Source organism: Sinohyriopsis cumingii, chromosome 9 (assembly GCF_028554795.1).
Source record: "Sinohyriopsis cumingii isolate HCF-2022 chromosome 9, ASM2855479v2, whole genome shotgun sequence".
NCBI classification, from domain to species: domain Eukaryota; kingdom Metazoa; phylum Mollusca; class Bivalvia; order Unionida; family Unionidae; genus Sinohyriopsis; species Sinohyriopsis cumingii.
The window spans coordinates 58,059,088-58,080,765 of NC_142969.1; the positions used below are offsets into that span (position 1 = coordinate 58,059,088).

Consider the following 21,678-nt stretch of genomic DNA (forward strand, 5'->3'; position numbering starts at 1 on the left):
CGTTTTAAAAGGTCACTGAGCCTTGTCCTACCAAGATGGCACCCTGCAACCCTTTTTGTTTTTTTTTTTTAAATCCTACCTGGGTGTGCTCAGTCTTGAATATCCAGAGATTTGATAAATTACATATGGCAGCATTCAACGTTGAACATAATCTTGGCATCATTTACTCCTATTTTTCACCTTCATATATTTTGTATGCACCAGCTGAGTGCATAAAAATGCCCTCTTTCATAAAGAGGGTCGCCAATCCTGAATAAAAGTATGGCCTCCAGAGAGTGACATCATGATCAGCCAACCACGTACCAAATCATTTCATTAGTACGTGTAGATCTTGTTTAAGTGGAAAAAAAACTTGCCCAACACCCTAGTGATACAACTTTCATTGAAATCTGATTAAAAACATGGTCTCAGGAGTGTCAACAAGCACAGCCAATCTATTACATTACCTTATTAACACCTGAAGATCTCTTTAATGTGTTACATCTGAGATCTTGATGGTATGCTTAAATACCAAAGTTCATTAAAATCTTATCAGAAACAGGACTTACTGAGTGGTGCCAGACTCAGCTCAATAGATACAAAATCACTTTGTCAGCATTTGCATGGATGCCACTCACCATTAAAACATCTTGAAAATCAAGGCCTGTATAACAAGTGTGGTCAAAATTTATTCAGAAAGCTTCTACAAACTCAACAAGCACGACAAACCACCACATTCAACATCTCGCTAATATATGTAATCTTGTTAGAATCAAAACATGGATAAGTTCATGATGATATAACAAATTTAATAAAAATCTAGACAATGATATAGCATCTGGAATACTAACCAGCTCATTGTCACACATGGTTGTTTCCCATAATAGAATATAATATCTAGATGGTATTAAACTATATCGGCACATACAACTAATTAAATTGATACACAATAAAATTACTACACATGTAAACATGTACATTTGTGGCAAGACCATTAAAACACACATACCTCCTAAGCCTGATATAGCCATAAGCACTTTTTAAAATTAAGAAAATTACATGCCGCATGGCATGCTATCTTTTTAAATGAAACATTCACTTGTTAAGAGCCTGCCTTCAAAATCCAGCCTAGTTAGATTTCCCCTTTTACAACTGGTATTACCTGTGCAAACAGCAATAAAATGAAAATGGTTCTAGTCCCAAGATAACAGTGTGTACAACTTACCCATACATAGGCTCCTTATGAAAATAATACAGTAACCTTTTTCCCATCAATCAGTGACCTTCTTTCTCAAATGGACTATTTAATATACCACCAAATCTAGTTCATAAAATAATTAACCGTCTGATCATTTATCAAGTGTGATCAATTCCTGTTCAAATATAAAGCATTAAGTTTACAAGCAAGTGTTGATGGACAGATGATGCATTATCAAAAATGCATGCAAAACCATACTCTCAGTCACATCCTCAAAATACACAAGGTAGAAAATAAAAAAAAAACACAAAATGATCTGTTTTCAAATGAATGTTTAATGACGTCTCTTTGGGCAATGATGCCTTGCAATATTATCTCATAAATATACTACACCCAGCAAACTTAGTCTTAATGACTTTACTCTAAGTACATTATCAAATGAATGAATTTTCGTCCTCAAATGATACATCTGAACCTGATAACAGATAAATGATAGAAAATTCAAAATTCAAAATTTGGGACACTTAGTAATTTGGTTGCATGAAACACATTCAAATTTAGGTTGACATTATTACCATTGCAATAAATCTATGTTGCAAAGAGCAAATAATTTCAAACAAATGTCATGGTGGCAAAAGATCAATGTCAGTCACAAAAGACAAATAACTAAGATTCACCTATCTACCATACACAAATAGTAAATCATTCATTCATAATTTCAGTGGACCACTATTCAAAAATCAAGATACCTGTGAATAATTATATATTCATCCTTGGAGTAACAGGCTTGTCTTAGATGCAGTGTGGTTCAGCAATTATTAGAAATTGTAGTTTTCATAAGAAAAAGTTTCTTTGCATTAGAATACTTTCCTAAATGACACTGTTGTAATCCACCAGCAATCCAAAATACTCCCTTATCACACTGTTGTAATCCACTAGCAATCCAAAATAATCCCTTATCACACACTGTTGTAATCCACTAGCAATCCAAAAAAAATCCCTTATCACACACTGTTGTAATCCACTAGCAATCCAAAAATATCCCTTATCACACACTGTTGTAATCCACTAGCAATCCAAAAAATCCCTTATCACACACTGTTGTAATCCACTAGCAATCCAAAAACATCCCTTATCACACACTGCTGTAATCTACTAGCAATCCAAAATAATCCCTTATCACACACTGTTGTAATCCACTGGGAATCCAAAATAATCCCTTATGACTCACTCATGTAATCCACTAGCAATCCAAAGTAACCCCTTATCAGCTGTGGCTATCAATGAAAAGATTTTTTCATTTCTCATGAAAATGCATAGACCTGCTTAATCAATCATGACCTTCATGCTGCTTGAATAATCCAATTCAAGTCTGCCCTCCAAACACAGTCACTTACTGACTAAAAAAGACACCTTCAGTGATGTGAAGGATATTGTTAAGATGTGCTGCCCGTGATATATTTACATTATGCTAAGTCATGAAAAATGAAATCTTGTTGAAGGCAGCCAGAGGTGAAAAATGAGTGTGGCTGATTGCTACAATTACAGCCAAGTTGTAAACACAGCTTGTCAGGGTACTGGCAATCTGCTTGCAAACTGAAGTCATGTTAGAAAAATGACCAGTATAATTGGCACTTCAGCGATCCTTGTTAAAACTTAGTAGAACACTCAGACTTTGTACTATTAATTATTCTTCTTTTAAGCAAGGACATAACTGATTGTTAGCTTTCTTTATAAATGAAACATTAATAAGCAACAAATTACCAGCCATGATCACTACTTGATGGTTTCTGCAAAAAACTTGCAGAACCTCATGTTCAATTTATCATTGGATATATCCAAGATTTGCTTCAAGTAACATTTATCTATGGATACAAGTTTTGGTTGGCACTCTTCTGGTGAAACATAAATGAAGCAATTATGTGTGAAATTGGTTTGTACAGCTGCATAAAGTATTTTAAGGACTTCCAACAGCTTTCAGGAAGTAATTTTTATTGAAGAAATTCAATTTTTTTCCCCATATGCGACTTGCTTTATCGCTGCAAAAATGTCAGAAAATTCATAAAATTTTAGCATGCCACAATAGCAAAGGAACTCTACTCCATCTGATTGTTGTTTTGAGGTTTAATGCTATTTCTCAGCACAAGATAGGCCATATATGGCAGCCAGTATAACTGGTAGAGGAAGAACCCTCGATAGCCACGGCAAGAACCACCAACCCAAGGGACGCTACATGCAATTTTCTCACATAGCCACACTGACCAAAACCAAGACTGGAACCCATGCTGACAGATGTGAGACAGGTAATCCATTAAGGCAAGTACTTTAGACCACTCAGCTACCCTGGGCCCTCTATCTAGTAAATAGATGTGCCATGTACCATTTGATCCAGCCATTTTTTATCCCACTTCATTTATTCATTACTTTTTAAAAATATGTAAATAAAAACTGATATAGTGATATATTTTATTTACATTTTAGCATTTTATATTCCCTCAGATAATTTTGAAGGGGTTCTTGGACATATTTAAAGAGTCATCAGCAAATTCAAGGATTTTTCATGAACCCCAACTTTTTAAAAACTTTATTCAGTGCAACCCTTCAAAACTGTTTGACCCATAGTTCATAATACTGTTGTCTATATCCAACAAGTTAATTTGCAAGTTATACAAGACCATATGAGTTGACAATAAAAGACATCTTGATATTTTTTATCAACATCCATCCCACCAGTCAGTTTGAGCATACTCTGTACAGAATCCAGTGCCAAATCATGTATTGTATAAGAAACAGAAGTAGGTCTATCCAACTGTTTCAGTAAACATGATTCTAGTTTATCACTGAGGTGGAAAATATAGCAAAAGAATGTAAAGACTGGTTGGTTTTTGTAGGTTTAATGCCATTTTCAAGACATGGTATGCAGTACATAGCAGCCAGCATACTAGGTGGAGGCAAAATACATGAAAACCCAAGGAATAACCATGGACTCACTGGAAACTATTAGCAAGCACCTTTGACCACATGGCTAAAAGGGGCACCAGAAAATATCAACAGGCACACAAAACATCATCTCAGGCCCCTACATCAGTATGTCTGTTAACAAACTTCACACTCAATATGCATCATTGATGGCTTTTACACCCCACATACTTTTGTTCAGTAACTTTACAAAGAGGTTTTAAGGATTTCACAAAATTCTGAAGGAGTATTTTTTCTTATGGAGACTGAACTTTCTCCATATATTGCTTTGTTCAAACAACATAAAAAGGTACAATACCAGATGGAAAAAACCTGTAATTAGTGCATCACTATTATCAAAGGAACACTCCTTCATCTGTCAAACTAGGGGCCCCAGAGTGGCCGAGTCATCTAAAGCGCTCAGTTACGGATCACTGCCATCTCACCTCTGTGTGCGTGTGTTCGAGTCTCAGATTTAGCCAATGTGGGCATGTGAGAAAGCTTGCCAGTAGCTTCTCGGGGTCGGTGGTTCTTTCCGGGTTCTTCCTCCACCATTAATACTGGCCACCATGTATAGCCTATCATGTGCTGAGAAATGGCATTAATCCCTACAGATTTAGCCAATGTGGGCATGTGAGAAAGCTTGCCAGTAGCTTCTCGGGGTCGGTGGTTCTTTCCGGGTTCTTCCTCCACCATTAATACTGGCCACCATGTATAGCCTATCATGTGCTGAGAAATGGCATTAATCCCTACAACAACAACAACAATCTGTCAAACTACCAGTAATTAGTGCATCACTATTATCAAAGGAACACTCCTTCATCTGTCAAACTACCAGTAATTAGTGCATCACTATTATCAAAGGAACACTCCTTCATCTGTCAAACTACAAGTAATTAGTGCATCACTGATATCAAAGGAACATTCCTTCATCTGTCAAACTACCAGTAATTAGTGCATCACTGATATCAAAGGAACACTCCTTCATCTGTCAAACTACCAGTAATTAGTGCATCACTGCTATCAAAGGAACACTCCTTCATCTGTCAAACTACCAGTTTTAGTTATTACATGATCCATCCATTGCTGTATTCCCTCATAAACATTCAACAGGTTTTGGGGAAAAGTCAAAGAGTTTCTCAACAAATTCAAAGTTTTCAAGGAATACTTTAAAAAAATAATTTCTCCAAGCTATCAGGAGTTTTCAAGCTTGTAAAATTCATGTAGTTACTAGCAAAATTTAGATTATGGCTGAAAGATCATCAAATTTCCAGATTTCATATTGTGAGCTGCCTGTCCAAAATGTTATCAAATTTAGAAATTCTGAATCTGACAACAAAATTCAGCATTTTCATTTAACAGTTCTCCAAAGACACTAGCAAATTATTAATACTCAACACTCTGTTTGATGCTCCTGCTGCAGGTCCCTCTACCTTATTCAGAATGTTTGCTTAGATCTATCAAAAGCACAGGTCCCTACACCTTAATTAGACTGTTGGCCTAACTGCATCAAAAGCACAGGTCCCTACACTTTATTTAGACTGTTGGCCTAAATGCATCAAAAGCGCAGGTCCTTCCACCTTATTTAGACTGTCTGCCTAACTGTATCAAAAGCACAGGTCCCTACACTTTATTTAGACTGGTGGCCGAAATGCATCAAAAGCACAGGTCCCTACACCTTAATTAGACTGTTGGCCTAACTGCATCAAAAGCACAGGTCCCTACACTTTATTTAGACTGTTGGCCTAAATGCATCAAAAGCACAGGTCCTTCCACCTTATTTAGACTGTCTGCCTAACTGTATCAAAAGCTAGAAAATTTTGTGTACAAAGCAAAGCAGATGCTATTTCTGTTTCCAGTATATCATTGATTTCCTTTAATTAGCACTCACTTGCACTGCATGAATCATAATAAGCTTTCTAGTTCTAACTTGGTATTGCATCATGGTAAACTCTTCCGAACCACTGATGTATCAGCTACATATGCATGCCTTGCCTCCGCAGTGAGTCATGTCCACTTATCAACAAGCACTGCTATAGCCATGGCAGATCGAACCGCTTGCTGGTTATATGTTTTAGATCACAGTGATGGATTTAATTTGCTCTCTATGCTCATGTTACACATGGTCTTATTCAAAGGACACTGAACCAATCAAAATAGATTTAACATAAGACGGTTCTTACTGTGAAAGACGTCATCTACTAAATATAGCTACAGGGGATTTTCTGGAATTTTCCACATGATAGTCAGTTCTTGACAGTAGAAACAATGGCTTCTAATTAAAACTCAGAAAGCAATTTTCAGGTTTTTTTAGATAAATTTTTTTATGATATTGATTAAGGAAGTGTTGGCAGTGACACTAAATTATGTTCTTTGTCCAGTCTGTCAGAAATGGTAAAAGAATGAGATGATGAAGATAATAGAGAATGGATAAGGGAACTACATGCTCCCCAAGTCATCAAAGTTACTGAAAGCATAGGTCCTACTTTCATTTCAGATGAAAAGGGAAAAAAGGAAGATATAGATTCTTCTTGAAAATTTTAATCTGGTATTAAACAAATGAACCGAGGATTAAACAAACAACTATGTGGCAAAATGTAGGAAAGAGAAACGCATCAATCTATGAAAGAAATATGGTAGCATGAGGTGTTGATAACATGCAAGCAGCGTGATATGTTCATCTGTGTAAAATGTAAGAGCAACTTCAGAGCAAGTAGAATATAATGACCAATTAAACATTTGTAAATAACTATGTATAATAATTTAACATATAACTTTGCAAAAAATAACAAGTCAAATTTTAGTGCTACAGATAGTGTGTTCGGTTTAATTCATGGATTTTCTTATCAACCTTCTTGATGTCAGTGGGATAAAAAAAAACATAGACACAGCTTTTACATATGCATGGTTTTAGTACATAAAATAAGTAAGTTATATAGAAAATAACTATTACAAAATGGCCCATATGCACAAATGATCACTTAAAATGTTGTCATTTGGCTGCAACAGCATCTCAGTCTGGTGGTCAACCACCAAATCAGCTACAGTAATGACCAAATCCCCCAAATCAGCTACAGTAATGACCAAATCCCCCAAATCAGCTACAATAATGACTGACCTCAGCCCCAAAAGCAGCTACAGTAATGACCAAATCCCCCAAATCAGCTACAGTAATGACCAAATCCCCCAAATCAGCTACAGTAATGACCAAATCCCTCCAAATCAGCTACAGTAATGACCAAATCCCCCCAAATCAGCTACAGTAATGACCAAATCCCCCCAAATCAGCTACAGTAATGACCAAATCCCCCAAATCAGCTACAATAATGACTGGCCTCAGACCCCAAACCAGCTACAGTTAAGAATTCATCCCCAAAAGCAGCTAAAGTAATGACCTCATCCCCAAAAGCAGCTACAGTAAGGGGCTATCCACTTAGTATGTACACATGGACGGGGTGTTAACCCAAATGCACACGCTTTCATATTGGGGTGGTGGTGTCTACTAACAATGTACGTACACGTAAGAAATGGGGTGCATGAAACCTCGATAATTTGTCTCATACGTAACCTATTCGACTGGTTCAGTCGGCATTTGAATTTTAGTGGACACTAGACAAACTTTTTAAAGTTATGCAGCTTACTTCTTTGATGCAGCCAGATATTCAACGTCAGTTGACTATCTGTTTTGTTAAACATGTTAATATTATTAATCCTTGATATTTCCTGCATAACTTAAACATAGGCCGTCTATAGAATTTGGGGGGGGGGAGCGTCAAGCATACGTACGCAGGAGGCGTGTGTGTAAAAAAGTATGCATGTGTACAGGAAGGGGGCCCAAGCTTTGCCAGATATTTGAGTACGTACTAAATGGATGGCCCCTAATGATCTCAGCAGTCAGGCAAAGCAGTAGGTCACAGAAGTAGCAATTGTACTTAAAACGACAAACATACAGAGATAAATATAACTATGTTATTGTTTGACAATATAACCTGAGCTAGGGGATTATCAACTTAAAGCCCCAATCTAATGCTTTTCACACTAAATGTACTGAAATAATTACATTATGTTTTATTCCATTTATTTGAAAGAGTAGGTAGCCACTGATTATTAAGTGTTTTCTGTAGTTCTAAAACATACACATTAAAATCACACATACTAATTACGAAACTATAAGATACTGCTTTTACTGACTGATATAAAAACAAACCAAGCCCTCTCCAACTTAATTTCTTTTTTCAACTTTGAGGGAGAAATATGGAGAATGATGGTACAAAGTGCAGTCCATCACTCCATCACAGGCTATAGAAACCATCACCCTCATTCATCAATGCAAAAAGATGAATAACCACCATCCAATTTTTTTTAAAAGATACTATTTTTATTCAAATAGCCAGTACTAACAAATACACAAATGGGATAATAGTACAAATACAACAGCCAGCACCATGATTATATATTGATCACTGCCAAGGATTATTAAAAAATCTCAAAAAGGACGAGTAAGCCAGTCTAAAGTGTAATGCCTGTGTGAGACCAGCCAAAAGATGTAATGCCTGTGTGAGACCAGCCAAAAGATGTAATGCCTGTGTGAGACCAGCCAAAAGATGTAATGCCTGTGGGAGACCAGCCAAAAGATGTAATACCTGTGGGAGACCAGCCTAAAGATGTAATGTCTGTGGGAGACCAGCAAAAAGATGTAATACCTGTGGAAGAGAGTGCAAATCTTTTCTAAATTACAAATTCGGCTTGGGGACAGACTGAATGAAAAACTGGCAATGGAATCTAAACAAGTACATCACTTTCAAAAAGACAGGATTACAAATAAAATTTTCCAAAATAATAGAGGTGAAATGATTAATCAATATTAAATCAAAACTTTTTTCTATATTGATACCCATATTGATAAAAGAGGTAAAAAAAATCAATATAAAATAACTACTCTATACAATTTGCTTTAATCTTCAGCAGTTATAACTTTCTAAGTGATTTGCCTTTTCATTCTTTAAACTGAGAATTCATCTGAGATGGCAATAGCAGGAACATGCACTCGTTTCTGTCAGAAAAATGGAAAATCTACTGGCAACACATACTCATCTTCTAATATTAAGAAACATAAGATGGCTAACTCTAAGGTTTGAAATATGCCACTATGTCCCAATCCTGCTAATTCCATGCTGAATTAATCATGTTCACCCACTGATAACATAGCATAATGAAGACACTCCAGATTTGTTCCCATGAACGATTTACATGCTCTTACGATCACTTAATAACCACATTACGTGAAATTTCTGTTCTTTTGCATCTTGCTACCAGAATCAAATCTGAGGGCTATACTTCCACTGTATCATGCCGAGAAATATGCCACATCTAATTTCAACTGGTGTTATTGTTTGTTCAAGTCCAGAGTAAAGAAATGAGTTCCAATCAGAACTGTGGCATATTCACTGTGTGACACACCAGAAGTACTGGCATACAAACTAGGTCAATTTAATTATAAAGCAACAAAGAAACTTTGTGCAAAAGTTGTAATTAGATGGTCCGTATAGTGGGGAACAAGTCTGGAATGTCTTCTCTTAAGCTGATATATGTAACCTGCAAATGAACCAACATACCAATTGCTTTAAAAAAATCTTTTAGCAAAGAATCATCAAGAGGACGTATTCAAAACTAAAAGAATTAAAGTCACCTTGTTAATTTGTAGAAGGTTAATGGGTCTTGTCAACAATTTGAGTGTGTGGCCATGGCAGTTGTTCTGCAGATGCAAGACGTACAAAATGAAGAATCCAATTGTTAGTCATCTCTGGTCCCAAACTCGAACTTCTTTTAGATATATTTCCTTTGTATAAGCATATTACACTATTTCTTCTTTTCTTAGATACCACCCAATTGACTTTAAAACGTAAGTGAAGACATATGTTGGTCATAAGATGTTTTAAAAGCATTAATGTAGTGCAAAACAAAGGGTATGGTGACCAAGACAAGTAGTGCCCCTGATGAAATGGAGCAACCTAAAATGGCCTAAAAGGTTGAATAAAAGTCACTGACACCCTACAGGTAGTCTGTTTTGGAAGTACTTTTATATTTTATCATGGATGAGAATCACATATGCAGTTTTTGTCTGTAATATGCTTACCACAAATACAACCAATAAGTCAACACACATTGAATGGTTCCACCTGACCAAAGACAGGCATTCTAAAGATTACGAGACCATCACATCTGAGATATGTATCAATGATGTATCATATCATAGTTCTTGAGATGTGTATCAACAACGTAACATATAAACAATCCTTGAGATGTGTATCACTAATGTATCATACCATAGTCCTTGCATCGTTGAATTGCACTGATATGCAGCACAGGTGTATCACTTCACCTCTACTCAATAAATACATTACTAGTTAACCATAGCTGATGACTGGAGAAGTGTCCACACCAAAGACTGGAGAATTATACAGCATTCAGAAAAACAAACTAATCCAAAGCCTCCAAATTCTTATTCATAATGATTGTGATGAATACACTATCTGTACATCACCTGAAGGCACACAAAGGTCGCATGAGCAGAGGTTAAAGTCACAATTATTCAGAATTACATACATGAGCATGCTGCAATTTTGAAAATGATTTTATGTTGTTTTTTCAAAGCCATTTGCCGTGGGCTTTTGTCTGGAAGAAGAAAAAATTCTTCACTGCACTCTCTGAAAACCACTTTTCAAATACAGCAATGGAATCAAACTGTAATACCTTCTGAAGACAGAGAAAATATCTTCCCTTTCTGTTGTTTATTCATCCCCACTCCAACTCCCAGATATACATGTACAAAAACATAGAAAAAGTCACAAGAGATTTTTAAAAGATGTAACATTTTTGGTATAAAATTCAGTCAACATTTTCCATATTTATCAAGTTAATTGATTGTGTGTATTGTTTTGGTAATAATTTCAAAACGTTAGGAGCCATATGCATGGGACAATTAGGCTTCTAGATCCATTAGGCACCTCTTATAACAGGAAGGAAATCACATGAGGTATATTCCACATTTCTACAGGGGTTACCACAGAATACAGTCTTAATCCTAAAGGGCATACCACAGAATACAAAGTCCTCCAAGGGGGTACAACAGAGACCTAAGCAGCACACATGTAATTATTTGAATGGGTGCTCTAGAAATTTGATTGCAATCTTGTAACCAGCTATATCAATTACAAGTAGTGCCTATCAGTTTCTGCAATATATTAAGATTGTCAAAAGCAATACAATTTTGGATAGCTTCATTAAATGTATGATGCAACCAGAATGTGATCTTCAGATCCACCTATACTAAAAAGACACAAAAGACTCCCATCTCAAGAAAAGAACGTACAGTTGGTCAGCACTATTAAGAATTTCTCTCTACACCCCTACTGACATTTCAATTCATAACAGTATGTGAAAAACCAGATTCATTAAGACACAAATAAATAATGCAAACAGTTCAACAAAGATTCAATGTTTCATCTAAACTGGAGCAAGCACTGTAAATCATAATATTTCACCACAAGAATATTTTACTATTATCTAATGATTGCAACAATATTTTATCATCATCCAATAATCACAATATTTTACCATCATCAAGTGATCACATTCAATTACCATCATCCAATCATGATAATGTGGTAAAACCATCAAGTGATCACACTATTTTACCTATATCCAACGATTATGACAATATTTTAACATTATCAATGATAATGACAATATTTTAACATCATCCAAAAATAAACAATAATATCTGACTATCTTCCAATGATCACCATACAACTTTTCATTATTATTTTTTTCAATTATTTTTTCATTATTAATTTTTGGGGGGACATGTAGTTTCATAGTGAAATCATGTAAAATGTTGTGCTTGCTAAAATATTATGATTTACAGTAATGAGGTATCATAATTCACTAGTTTCAATCAATCAGCTGATTCAGCAAGTCTTTCCACTACATGTCTGCACATTTCCACATGCTCTTCAAAAGCTTTTTCCAGGTAACAATGTCTCTGTTCTATGCTCATACAACTCAGAGTAGCGTTCAGTTCATCAGGACGTAAAGCCCTCTGTAGTTTCTGGAAGTCCCTCCCATTTTTCTGAAATATAAATGGGAGATGGCAGGTTGGATGGACAATGTAATTCTAAATAACTGTTTGAGGATCTCGTAATGGCAATCATGCCAAGAGATTTATGAAACTAACTGATTATTTGCGTCCTTGTTATCCCCCAGCTGAATAAGGAATGAATGATGTGAGCTGCACCTTTCTCACCAAGGATGTGTTCCATGATGATTTTAGGCCTTCAAAAGAGTTAAAATATTGATTCTGTATTTTAGGGATTTTTATATATATATATATATATATATATATATATATATATATATATATATATATATATATATGCATAGGCTCTTTCCTGATATATTTCCAAAAATTTAATGTGGCAGCCATATATTTGCAAAATACAATAGTTTTAGTCTTCCAATGTTTAACTATTTTTCAATTTTACGTGTGTGTGTTGTTTGGATTTTTAACATAGCTTTAACAATTTTTCAGTCATATCGCTACGATGTCTGCATCAGACTAGTCGGCCTGGTGTCAGGATAATGTGACGGTGGGACATGCTACATGTCTGCGGCATGATGCCTCAGTGCTAGACATCACTATAAACGATCACACTTCAGACATCGTAGCGATATGACTGAAAAATTGTTAAAGCTACTTTAAATATCCAAATCACATACACATATGAATTTACTCATTTTAATAAGACATACTTAACAGTAATTAGCACTATTTTCGTTTAATAATTTTTGGTTTATTATGTAATTAACAGAGGAAATAAGTTTAATAATCTTTATAATAACTGATAATCTTATAATCTTACAGAATTTAAAATCATATTAATCATGTACCTAATAAAAAGTATTGTTCCCAGCAGTGAAATAGAGACAGAAAAACACCTTCTATCAGAGATCACACCTTGGATCCACTACTTTTAGCTATCGCTGATGCAACTATTATTTGGCAACTCTATGTCATACATGTGATTCTACCAGCAGCAGGAGAAAAATACCATTTTAAAGGCCATCATACCATCTGATGGCTGAAATCTTCTACTTTTGAAAATTAAAGGACTAAACAATTTTTGGGGGAAAGAAAAGGTATTTTTAAGCATTCAATCTATAATAACTGAGAAATCAGTGGTCCATGATGGCTTGTGAGTCTGATTAAAACTCAGTAGTGAACCTTGGGCAGTGGTTTTATAAGAACACATCAAGTAATTGTTTTAACAAAAACACTTGCATATATAATTCCATCATTTTTTGTTTAACTGTTACTGTGTTTCCAGATGTTGTAAGAAGAATACTTAAGAGCAGCTGTTATCTTATTTTCAATTCATGTCAAAATACATACTGCATGTTTCCTCCCAATGCTAAAATACACCAGCTAATAAATTTTACAACAAAGTTTAACAATGTTTGGAAATCAAAGCTGAAGTGTGTATCAACGGTCTTGAGTTTGCATGTAATGCAAAGTGAATTTTAAGACTTATATATGAGAAAAGAAATGACCTCAACAGGCATATGGAAACCCCATTGCATAGGAAATTACCTCAAAAGGCATAAGGAGACCCCACTACATAGGAAATTACAACTGGCATATGGTGACCCCACAACAACGGAAATGACCTCAACAGGCATATGGAGACCCCACTACATAGGAAATGACCTCAACTGGTATATGGTGACCCCATTGCATAGGAAATGACCTCAACAAGCATATGAAGACCCCATTGCATAGGAAAGCCTTTATATTTCTATGCCTCTTCATTCAACTGACAATACTTTGACTCAACAATTCTTGTTAATAATACATTAATAATAAATTGTTGAATCTGATTTAAGTTCAAATGTTGCCAATATAAAGTGAATACATGTTGAGGCAAAAAAATCTTTTATTCTCAATCTCCTTAAAACATGTATGTTGGTAACACATTCAACCGATTTAAAAGACAATTTACTGATTAAATGTTTTGGAAATTACTGATCTGATGTCCTAGTTCTGTCACATCAATGCTGATTTGATGTCCTATATCTGTAACATGAATGCTGATTTTATGTCCTAGTTCTGTCACATGAAGGCTGATTTGATGTCCTAGTTCTGTCACATTTATGCTGATCTGATGTGCTAGTTCTGTCACATTAATGCTGATCTGATGTGCTAGTTCTGTCACATTTATGCTGATTTGATGTCCTTATTCTATCACATTTATACTGATCTGATGTCCTAGTTCTGTCACATGTATGCTGATTTGATGTCCTAGTTCTATCACATTTATGCTGATCTGATAACCTAGTTCTGTCACATGAATGCTGATCTAATGTCCTAGTTCTGTCACATTTATGCTGATTTGATGTCCTAGTTCTGTCACATCAATGCTGATTTGATATCCTAGTTCTGTCACATGAATGCTGATTTGATGTCCTAGTTCTGTCACATTTATGCTGATCTGATGTCCTAGTTCTGTCACATGTATGCTGATCTGATGTCCTAGTTCTGTCACATTAATGCTGATCTGATGTGCTAGTTCCGTCGCATTTATGCTGATTTGATGTCTTTATTCTATCACATTTATACTGATCTGATGTCCTAGTTCTGTCACATTAATGATGATTTAATATCCTAGTCCTGTCACATGAATACTAATTTGATGTCCTAGTTCTGTCACATTTATGCTGATCTAATGTCCTAGTTCTATCACATTTATGCTGATCTAATGTCCTAGTTCTATCACATTTATGATGCTCTGATGTCCTAGTTCTATCACATTTATGATGCTCTGATGTCCTAGTTCTGTCGCATGAATGCTGAATTGATGTCCAGTTCTGTCACATGAATGCGATTTGATGTCCAGTTCTGTCACATTAATGCTGATCTGACGTCCTAGTTCTGTCACATTAATGCTGATCTGATGTCCTAGTTCTGTCATATTTATGCTGATCTGATGTGCTAGTTCTGTCACATTAATGCTGATCTGATGTGCTAGTTCTGTCACATTTATGCTGATTTGATGTCCTTATTCTATCACATTTAGACTGATCTGATGTCCTAGTTTTGTCACATGTATGCCAATTTGATGTCCTAGTTCTATCACATTTATGCTGATCTGATATCCTGGTTCTGTCACATGAATGCTGATCTAATGTCCTAGTTCTGTCACATTTATGCTGATTTGATGTCCTAGTTCTGTCACATCAATGCTGATTTGATATCCTAGTTCTGTCACATGAAGGCTGATTTGATGTCCTAGTTCTGTCACATGTATGCTGATCTGATGTCCTAGTTCTGTCACATTAATGCTGATCTGATGTGCTAGTTCCGCCGCATTTATGCTGATTTGATGTCTTTATTCTATCACATTTATACTGAGCTGATGCCCTAGTTCTGTCACATGTATGCTGATTTGATGTCCTAGTTCTATCACATTTATGCTGATCTGATATCCTAGTTCTGTCACATGAATGCTGATCTAATGTCCTAGTTCTATCACATTTATGCTGATTTGATGTCCTAGTTCCATCACAAGAATGCTGATTTGATGTCCTAGTTCTATCACATTCATGCTGATCTGATGTCCTAGTTCTGTCACATTCATGCTGATCTGATGTCCTAGTTCTGTCACATTAATGATGATCTGATATCCTTGTTCTGTCACATGAATGTTATGTGCTTTAAGGAAATTCAGAAGTAAAATGTCTGTACAAAACTTCATTAGGTATCTTTGTTTGGTTTTCCTTTTTTTTCTCTGTAACAAACAACATTATCAAAACTACTCTGTATATACTTGTACTTTCTTTATAATCACTTTTACTAACACAGATTTACGTTATATTTGTTGTATCTGTTTGCAAGACAGTGCTCTAACAAGGCTTTAGCATTTTCTACTGAATCCCCAATATGTTATGCTTGTACATGCTTCTGACGAAGCTGCAGCAAAGTTTATGGACCCTGCTATTGACAAGGGAGAGGTGAATATCAGTTACAAGATAAATAAAGAGGCTGAAAAAATACAAAAAGAGAATTTCAAGGAATCCATGGCAAATCTTTTTCTTTTGTCCTTTTCTTCATTTTACCTGCTGAGTATTGAAACCATGTGATACGTTTTTTTTTTTTATAAAAAAACTCCATAAATTTGGCAACAAAAAGTTGTTCACCAGATATCTAAGTGTAGTACAATATTCTTTGTCATGGCCTTTGACCTTCAACCTGTGGGGGAGAGGGTAAACTAATTTTAATTATATAATACTTACCTGTTACTATTACATTGCTGTCTCTTTTCCTGGCATAAGTTAAATATCCAAGATGAAATTCCCTCCTCAAATTAGTCTAGAATAAAAATTATTTAAAAAAACAAACATGATCTCGGCCTGATACCTTTTTCAAATTTTGGCATTGATAATATTGACCTTCTTTGACTTGTTGTCAATAGTGTTCTATTCCAGACCGGAGGATAGCAAGATAACTTGTTTTTGACTGATGCAATAGGGCATATGGTTAAATACCATCTATCTGGTGCAACGAGGATCGAAAGTACAACAAATGGAAGTTTTATTTAAGATCGCCAGAAGGCAGTTTTCATAACATCATCCAGAATAAAATGTCCAAGATACAGCTATAACCCTAACCTCTTAGCCTTTAAGTTTCGTGAAAAAAAAGATCTCTCTCACTGAAATAGTTATAACATATTTTTTTAGTAAGACACCTATGTTGATATGGCCATCTATTCCGGATGTGTAGCAATAACAAGGCTTTCGAGATCACCCTGTGGTGGCTATGTTGGATATTAGATCTGCACCATTTTCATCTAGAAGCAGGTAGATAACACATGAAGTCTTTAAGTATCAATATGACTATCTGTTCAGGAGGATGAGCAAAACAAGATTTTTGAGACAGCTGCCATAGCAACCACAAGGGCCAATTAGGCATAAGAAGTCTTTTAATGAAAATCTTGTGTTGTGATAGTCATTACCTCATGAGGAGCAATGACAAGATTTTCATGTGTCGATGGAACATCATTATCATTTTCCACAAAATGCAGACACTGATATGGGTAATTTTACCAGTGAAATGAAAATCAGAATGAAAACAATATGAATGAACAAAAATGAAACAATGGCCTCAATATCAAGGAAACCGAATGCACATGCAAAACTTGGAACACAGAATGATGAAAAATAATTGGGAAAAAATTTAAACAAAAATGCATTATTTGAAAATCTATTTACCTTTTTTACAGGCTGCCACTAACTTTCCAATCAAATAATCCAGGATTCTTTATTTATAACATTGATTGTACTAACAACTGCCACTGATGTGACAACATTGCCAGTAGTTGTAGATGTAAAATTTTTATTTGAACAAAATGAATCATGAAATAATATTCTCTTTTTTTTTATATTTATGGCAGTTGTAGTTCATTTTATTTATTGTAAATTCACTGCTGCCAGTTATCAATTTAATATGAGACTATATACCTCTCCTTCAATAACTCTTACAACTCATGAACCTGCTTGTAATTCGGGGTCAGGTACAGATCCTATTTTTTCTTCTAGAAAATAATAATAGAACTGGCCCCTATCAAAATTGGCAAATAAAACTTGACACAGTCCTCATTTTACTGTCAAAAAATTAGTGTCCAAAATGTTGAACCATCATTGTGAAATTCACAAGTTTTAATAAGAAACAAAATATTTTGATAGATTTTCTTGGAAACATTCTTTAATTAGTACACTGGAAAAAAAACAACAATATATGGCAAAATAACACCCACCCATTACCCAGATACTCATGTACCTGCCCCAATAACCTGGATAATAAAATGAACAACTGGGTTCCCATTAAAAAAAAATGTATTCCAAGTTCAGATCCAGACAAAGAATAACAATTACATTTCAAGGCTTGCTTTCTGTGCACATTTATTCATCATCACTGGGGCTCATATGGTTGCTGACAATTTACTTGTCATACATGCATTATATAAGACAAGGGAGGACATTTCTCTCCTTTCTTGCGCAACCTATTTAAGAATCCACTCTGATATTTAAAGCCAGAGGCGTAGCTATGATATTTTGTGCCCGGGGACGAACTATAAAATTGGCGCCCCAGCCCCCTCCCCGTTTAATCACATTTTTGAATATTACCCTTGTTTACTTATTATAATGTAACGTTGTAAGCCTCATTTTGGCGCCCCTGTACCTTGGCGCCCGGGGACATATGTACCCCCCTGCCCCCCCCAGCTACGCCTCTGTTTAAAGCTAGACCTTCCTAACTTCATGCCTGTCCATGGTATTGATCAAGAAATATTCAACAAAATAAAATTTAAATATGTACTACAGTAGAACCTATCTTGAAAGACCAACCTTTCTGCCAAGTAAGTATGGTCTCTCAAGACAGGTGGTCCTTTATAACTGGTCATGATGCTATATAATCATTAATTTTGTGCACTGAGAAAATAATCTCTCAAGACAGGTGGTCTCACATAGCAGCTCTCTTTGAAGACAGGTTTCACTGTACAATTCAAAAGAAAGCACAATATAAATGTTTAATTTAACTAATGCCATTTTTGCCTCAAGTCCGTGGCCCTGGTCCAAGTATTAGCTGTTAAAGTCAGGCCTGCTGTTCACATGTTTACTGGACTCTTTTTCATTAGCAGGAAACCAAAGACATATTTTTGTCTTCGCAAAGGTAACACTAAAACTTGGTTACCATAACATGCACTTCTTATACCATGTTAGGAGAGAAAAATGAACGAAATGGACAACTATACAGAATGAAATTTATCAATGAAATATTTAAATATAAGGGAAATCTTTGTTATTTAATAACACTGAAGAAAATCTAATTAAAATTGACCACTTGTTTAAATATGGTAATTTTTGCATTAAATTTACATAAAATAGTTCCAAGAAAACAGATGGGTTCTTGAATGTGAAACCACTTGTCATGAGTCATTCTATTTTGATACTAAATACGTAGTGGTCCAGTCTAAATTGAAAGTAAATGGCAACAGATATCACATAAAAAAACGGGCTGTATCGATGTGACTGTTGGATGTTATATGACTGAAAAATGTTGTAGGAGGGGGATTTTGTTGAAATTAAGAACACGTTGCTGCAGATCGTCATTTAGGGACAAACTATGGCAGGTAGGTAGAGGATACTACAACAATCATTTGTGGACTAGTTGAGAAAGTTACTGTAGACATGTAGACTAGCTCAAGTGAGTGTTATGCATAAATAATTTATCCATTTCTTTTGTGTCTATACCTGTTTTATTTACTAATCCTCATGGATTTAGCCAATATGGGGATATAATTTAACTACAGATCCAAGTAAGCAGCAAAAATAAATGTATATTAAATAAAATATGTACATTTTTCATATTTTTCTGTAATTATGGCATGCAATATATTGATTGCTCACCTTACGCTTTTTGCCACTTGTATTAGTAATAAAATTATGTTTATACCTCTCTTGGGGGTTGGCATGTGTGAACCTACTACAAATCAGTTCATGTTCACATTTAATACAATTTCCCTGTAATCAGGTACCCAGGTAACCGATTATTAGCATTGATGGTTACCAGGCAGAAAACTTATGAGAAATGTTGGTAAATGCTAACTGGAAGCAACACTATGAAATAAACACCAATTAAACATATTCTGTCAGGTGACATTTGTGTTTTAAACCTTTAACTCTGTTTTACTGTAATCCGTATAACTGATAAGCCTTATTCCATTCAAACATGAAAAGAGTTAATTGACCATCACATAGATACCTGTATGTACTTCTGATACCTGTATGTACTTCTGTGAGAATCCAATTAAGTGCCAGCTGTGTTTTGGTCTACAACTTGGGGAATGCAATTGCTGCATCTTAAATCGATGAAGATGGACCTGCAATATTTCATCACATTGGGTGTTTGGTAGCAGGTGTACTGCTTCCATTTTCAAGCAAGACCAAACAACCCTTGTTTTTATTATATTCTGTGTTATGTTCGACAAACAGTTTGTGACTGATGCATTAAAAAAAAAAAATTGATTTATCGCTTTACCTCATGTACACCTTTGGACACCTACATTCTCCTGGAAGCACCTATGGATGCCTCTACCAGATTTGCAAGAAAGAACCTCTTAACGCCTTTAAACCATTCTCATGGAAGCGCCTTTTGATGCCTGCTGTAAACATCAGCCATTTTGAGCTGGTTTTCATAGTGCCACCTTCACGGAAAAAACCCTATTGGATACTACATTTATTGATGTGAATGACCATTATGTCAGATTATGTGGTCACTGTTTAAGCTCTAGTTGTAATCTGCTATTTAAAGTAATTGGATTGTATTCTCCACTCTCCAAAATGGAGGTAGATTTCATTCAGTACTTTCGAGTTTGCACAATAAGAATCACTACAATGGAAGCTTCTATAGCTCAGATAAAGTTTCTGATACTGATGTAGGCAACAGTGAAATGTTATAAATTATCAAATTTAGATGATCAAGTGATATAGACATAGACAAAAACTTGTAAATTTCAAAGTATGAGGAAAGGCAGCTATGGTTGGTCACACGTCTTCACTGGCTTGACAGTGAATGTGTTCTCTCATGATTTTAAAGCACATAAAAATTTCTTCCATGAAAAATAATTGTACAGCTATAATGATCAGGTTTTACTCTTAAATCTTTCTACACATAATAGATGTGTACTAAAGATGTAAAATGGTTCAAATTAATGTTAAACCTAACATATTTTACACTGCTTAACAGTTAACAGACATGCCTATGTGTATGGGGTCAAAAAAGTAACAGGTGTTCTATTTATAGTGCACTGCACTGTGTAACTTTGGTACATGTATATTAACTGTTTAAGAAGACATACACTCTATGAGGTAAAGGGTTAAATTTACCTCTTTTTTTTTACAAGTATGATTTTATTCCCCAGTAATACTTCTTAAGTTATCTGCCACTGCAAAGCTCTCAGCTTGTAAAGGCAGCACTTGCTTTGTTTTCCCAGTTGTCAATCCTTTGATCGAGCAGCTAATCTGATACTTGCTCAGTGCCTATTAGTCCTAAAACTCCCTCTGTACATGATAATAAATTCTCTTAGCTGGTGAAGGCAACACCTTTTTTGTTTTCCACTTGACAACTGTTTGACTGACCTGCTAATGTGATACTTCTTCCATGCTAAGTGTTGTCATATATTCAGTGAACAAAGTTTATTTGAACTCCATGTGATTATGCTGGACATACGACCCTAATCAGCTGTGGCATATCATTAAATCAAAAAACTGTAATATCATAGTGCCACTCAGCAAGCCCAAGATCAGTCTTTACATAAGCACGCTCACATGAAAGTGAAGATAAAGGCAGCTATGGTTGGTCACACGGCTTCACTGGCTTGATGGTGAATGTGTTCTCTCAAGATTTTAAAGCACTTAAAAATTTCTTCCAT

At 35.3% G+C, this 21,678-nt stretch overlaps 1 protein-coding gene across 1 annotated transcript in view; it reads right to left on the bottom strand.

Annotated features, from left to right (window-relative positions):
• Positions 1-648: 648 nt before the first annotated feature.
• The window catches only part of LOC149791886 (histone acetyltransferase type B catalytic subunit-like), a 137,026-nt gene continuing 115,996 nt past the window's right edge, over positions 649-21,678 (bottom strand). Inside the window, exon 11 of the mRNA XM_089970390.1 lies at positions 649-12,266. Within this exon, the coding sequence (XP_089826516.1) occupies positions 12,093-12,266 (174 nt within the window). The 3' untranslated portion in view covers positions 649-12,092. The remainder of the gene's footprint in view (positions 12,267-21,678) is intronic.